Here is a 5,461-nt window from a genome sequence, read left to right as displayed (position 1 = left end):
CAGACACTCATTTTATATGCAAAATTATAAAGTTTGGAATGTTCTGCCATCAGGTGCTCTGACAGGCTCAAGGCTAACAACTCATATTAGGTGAGAGGCAAAAACAGAACTTACGGAAGTAAATAAATTAAGCCTTTGAGAAAATTCCAGTAAACAGATGGTTTCCTACATTGTTTTAGAGGTACGTGAGAACAGACACCTAGGTCAAAAATAGATTTAGTTACCTCTAAACCCCCTTAATTTTTAAAAGTTTTTTTTTTTAAATGTTTATTTTTCAACACTAATGCGGCTGCAATGTAAAAAGTAGGCACTCTGCTTGGACAATGAGAGCTGTGTAAACAGTTTCATTCTCTGGCTCTCTTGCACTAACACAACTAGTGTTAAATAGGATATTTATTTCTTACATCTGTTTTCAATGGATTTAAAAAAAAAAAAGTTTTACAAAAAACTTAAATTTTGGGCCTAAAGGGACCTGACAGTGTGTCAAATCTATTTAAGACCATGGTTAAAACATATTATTAAATCCTGTAAACCATTAGCCACTTCATCAAATCTGGCAACAAAATTTGACATGATTTATACATATGTATTTTTAATCTGCATAAGATATGTCAGATCCCTAACTCCAGGTTATCAAAGTGGAATACTTTCCTACTCTACATTACCCTTTATATAGAAAAAGAAAAAACCAAGTCCCCAAAAAAATCATATCCTGAATGTGGTGAGTCAGTAAATGGCACCTTTTATGTGAAACCATCCATTTAGTAAATGCACAAGACATGAATTCAACACCAGTAGGGAGTGTATGAGATCTCAAGTTAACCAGAATTTTCCAAACAAGAAGTGAGCTAAGATTTTAAAATGTTAAGACAACATGGCTTCATGTCATCACCAAAACTGTGTCTTTCATGCACCATTCACTTTGTGCTCCCAAAGTTGCCTCAAAATTTAAAAATCTGTATGAAATTCAAGATTCTGCACTTCAGATTTACAGCGCCTTAAACTTGGATCATCAGACTTTACTACAAACAATGTTACTGCTAAGGGTAAACTTGAGTGTCTCTTACACCGAACATTTTATTATGATGCCAGATGGGAAAGTATTGGTGTCAAAACATGAAATGTTTTTTCAGAAATTGTGTCTGTGCTCAAATTCACATAAAAACCCAGCATTTTTACAACCATATTTAAATTTAATTATTGTACACAGGTTAACAAAAAAGTATCACAAGTAAAACTAAACATTGGATTTAACAAAAACAATAGAGTGGTACAACGGGTGTTCAATTTTTCAGGAAATAATATTACAAATGACCATCTCTCAGAGAGTTTAACCTCACTAGGGACACAAAGTCTGTTAAAAAAAAAAAACAAATGTAGCTGTTATCTACTGAGCCACTTATCTTAGCACTACAGTATATCTGAAGTCGGAGTCCTAAGGTCAAGGTATAAAAATCAATCAAGAGTCAAGTCCCCAGAGTGTGTTAGTCACAACCATTGTATTTCTTTGAAAGGGGGAGGGGAAAAAAGAAAAAAAAAAGGAAAAAAGAGACCCCAAACACAGATTCATTAAAAGGCTGCTGTATATAGTTTATCCTTCCCATAGCATACTCAGTTCAAATTACTGTTAATATCATTGGTAGTATGGTCTATATCTGGTTTGATCTGGGTGATGTGGTCCAGGAAGTGGGGCTTGAGAAGGTGGGCCTTGCATTCTTGGGGGTGGAGGAGGCCCTCTTGGAGCTGGCCACATCCCTGGACTCATTCCCCCAGGCTGTGTAAAAGGAGGGCTGAGAGTTCCTTGATCTTCACTGAACTGCGGCAAAGAGTTAGGATTATAGTGATGGGGAGGGGGTGCATTTACATTTACTGGTGGGCCACCATGTTGAGGAGGGGGAGGTCCTGGAGGAGGGTGATTCATATATGGTGGCATTTGGGCAATTATGTGTCCAGGGGGAGGGGTTATTGGTGGTGGAGCAGAGGTCATCGGTGGTGGTGGAGCTTGGCTATAAACCATATGAGGAGTACCTGCTCCCTGGGGAGGATGTTGCATTGGATGGCTTATTGGTGGTGGTGGTGGCGGGGGTGGTGCATAATGTTGCTGTGGAGGCATAATATGATGAGGATGGGATACCACTGGTTGACCCTGATATTCAGGATGATGATGAGCAGGTGCTGGGGCTGGTGGAGGTGGTTCTCGAGCACCTGAATTTGAATCATCCTGAATAGGGACAGTTATTAAATTGCTGTGTTTTCTCGTGGAAATACGAAACGTATCCTGACTGACCGAGCGTGGTGGTGGTGGAGCCATTGACATCTCTGCTGGGGGTGCACGAATGTCCTCGTGTGGTTGGTTATAATGCTCGTGTTGCACATGCTGTAAAGGAGGTGGTGGCATCATGAGGTGCTGCTTTGGTGGAATATGGCTCATATGATGCTTATCAGGTGGCATTATGAAACGCTCAGGAATTTCAGCAGGAGGTGGGGCAATAGGAGGATGAACAGGTTCAAGTGGAGGACGGGTAACAGGTTTTCCAGCTCTCAGATGACGATGGTTGATGTGAGCCTGTAAGTCTCTCTGAGACAGATATGTTCTCTTGCACCCTTGAATAATGCTACACATGAAGAGAGACCCTCGCACACATTGCTCAATTCGCTGCACGGGATCATTACAGCTAAATTAGAAAAAAAGATTGGTTTATTATCATCACCAACAGCTCTGAATCTAGAAATATTTACACTAAATCTTCATTCCACAATTCTACATATTTAAAATGACATTTCTTAGTGCCAGCACAACACGAAAGGCTTGTATTTCCTTAATTCAAATTAAATTGTCTAATTTTGAAATACTGTATTCTCCTATAGAAGCACAGTTACAAAGTACATCAACATTTCCTGAGAAGTTTAGAACTGACATCCCATAATCTGTATCATATTCTAAGATGTGTCAAAAAGCACAAAAGAGAAGGGGTTCTTGAGATTAGGGACACAATTAGGGTACACAATTAGTAAGTGAGTCTTAATTACTAGTGAACTGTCATTTGCTCTATTGAAGGTAATAATGGGAAGACTGAACACAAATATGTCAACTTATTTAAAGTATCTTCTATTTACCATTTAAACTAGGGCTGTCAATTAATCAGTTAACTCACGCGATTAACTAAATAAATTAATTGCAATTAATTGCAGTTTTAAATCGCACTGTTAAACAATAGAATACCAATTGAAAGTTATCAAATATTTTGGATGTTTTTCTACATTTTCAAATATATTGATTTCAGTTACAACAGTATACATAGTTGACAGTGCTCACTTTATATTATTTTTGATTGCCATTTTTACAGTGCTAATATTTGTAAACAAAAGAAATAGTATTTTTAAATTCACCTCATACAAGTACTGTAGTGCAATCTATTTTTTTTTGTTACATAACTCCACTCAAAACCAAAACAATGTAAAATTTAGAGCCTACAAGAAGTAGGACTGAGTGGACTTGTAGTTTTACATTGTTTTTTTCTTTTTTTGAATGCAGTTATTTTTTGTACCTAAGTCTACATTTGTAAGTTCAACTTTCATGATAATACAAGTACAGTAGTGCAATCTCTTTAAGTGATTTGAAAAATACTATTTCTTTTGTTTCTTTTTTACAGTGCTAATATTTGTAATAAAAACAATATAAAATGAGCACTGTACACTTTGTATTCTGTGTTTTAATTGAAATCAGTATTTTTGTGTTTTCTACATTTTCAAATATATTTAAATAAATGGTATTTATTATTTTTTTAATCATGAGATTAATCATGATTATTTTTTTTAACTGCTTGACCTCCCTAATTTAAACATCAACAGTTAAACTGAATCTCTCAGTATCTGGATGACAATGTAGTGTCAAACTACAACCCCTCTAGTGCAGCAAAAGTATTCTTTGCTTCTTCTTCCTATTGAGCTGTTTTTCCACCAAACAAAAATTATGTACATTAACTAAGACATATGTGAGAATAAGCAGTTTAAATTATTCCAGTACATTCTCCCTTTTTAATAAACAATCACTAGTGAACTTACCCTGGGCACATCTTGTCACCCTTCTTCTCATGTAATATAGCACAGTCATAGCAGAAAACATGCTTGCAAGGTATCTAGAGACATACAAACAATCGCTTCATTAAACCATTATGTGTAAACCAGTATGTCATTTATAGAATGTATTTTTAAATAAGTTTTGATACATTCCTCCCTCATGAACATGCTTTCTCATTCTGTATCTTCCTGAAAATAAAATTCTTACATTTAAGTTGTCTGTGAAATGCATGCTGGGAAATGGACATGATACAGCTACATGTAACAAAATATGCAGTACCTTTGATGGGACACTTTCAAAAATAGCTTGAAAAAGGTAAATTCCGTGAAAAAGAAAATGCAAAACATATAGGCAAAACTTTAAATAAAAGAATGCACCACAAGCTCTTCCTATAGCAGCGAGGCAAGGCTCTTTATGGAAGCTACAGCCGTATATTTCAGCTGTTCCTGCTACTGGGACTTGGTAACACCAGTACTGGTACTTCATGCTTTAGCAACTGGCATTCTAGGCTTCCCCTCGCTAATCATAGTCCTTTTAGCAGGACTCAGTGCACTGCTTCTGCCAATCTCCCATGTAACTGTGCACACATTAACTTGGATGGAGCTTGCGCTCCTCCAAATCAATTTGAAAATTTCCATCCTGGCAGTTGGAATAGTTGGTTCTGTGATGGGTCAGCGAAGGTTCAACTGAACAGGACACAGTGGCTTTAACAGCTAGTGCCCAAGGTCCATGTCTCGCTAATGGGTACAGTTCTCCAAATAGACTGGTATTCACCCATGTTTTAAAATAAAGAAGAGACTACTGTGACGTTGTGCAGTCTATATGGTTTTATAAAAATAAAAGTGAATGTAATGTAATTGGGATATGCTTCATGCAAAAGGTCTCTTGTAAGGTATCATTACAAAGCTCAATCTACTGAGTGTGATCATCCTATTTGTAGAAATGTACCACTCTTGTATCTAAAACTAGAAATATAAAACATAACGCTGAGGGCCTATTGTAATTATGTAAAGTGTGGGCCATTAAGGATGGTTTGGAATCTTGATGACTCCCATTGTCTGCAGATGGCTGTATTTACCTTTGAGTCTTCCTGTATATGTGTGTGCTGGCAAGTGAGTAATGAAGTCTTGCAGTGACATGTGATCATGTCACCTGAACTGGAATCCATCTTTAACCTGGTGCTTTTCCAGTGAGGGGGGGTGGAAACCCAGAGGGACAAAGGGTTCCCGCCTTATGCAAAAGATATATAAAGGGGTGGAAGAGAACAAGGGAGAGAGGAGCCATCATGGAGAATCCCCTAGCTAACACCTAAGCTGGAACAAGAGCTGTACCAGGGGAAAGAATTGTGCCCAGGCCTGGAAGGTGTCCAGTCTGAGAAAA

The 5,461-nt window shown here is 37.4% G+C and overlaps 1 protein-coding gene across 1 annotated transcript; it reads right to left on the bottom strand.

Annotated features, from left to right (window-relative positions):
• Positions 1–710: 710 nt before the first annotated feature.
• Positions 711–4,358, bottom strand: CBLL1 (Cbl proto-oncogene like 1). Its single transcript, XM_026648691.2, has 2 exons — positions 4,066–4,358; positions 711–2,675 (listed from the first exon to the last, which is right to left on the bottom strand). Exons 1-2 carry the CDS (start codon positions 4,074–4,076, stop codon positions 1,634–1,636), a joined length of 1,053 nt encoding a protein of 350 aa, XP_026504476.1. The 5' UTR covers positions 4,077–4,358; the 3' UTR covers positions 711–1,633.
• Between the last annotated feature and the right edge of the window lie 1,103 nt (positions 4,359–5,461).

Source organism: Terrapene carolina, unplaced genomic scaffold (genome assembly GCF_002925995.2).
Source record: "Terrapene carolina triunguis isolate 2854851 unplaced genomic scaffold, T_m_triunguis-2.0 Scaffold68, whole genome shotgun sequence".
In the NCBI taxonomy this organism is placed as follows: Eukaryota; Metazoa; Chordata; order Testudines; family Emydidae; genus Terrapene; species Terrapene triunguis.
Note: the sequence above shows the minus strand (reverse complement) of the source record. Positions and strands in the feature narration are given on the sequence as shown.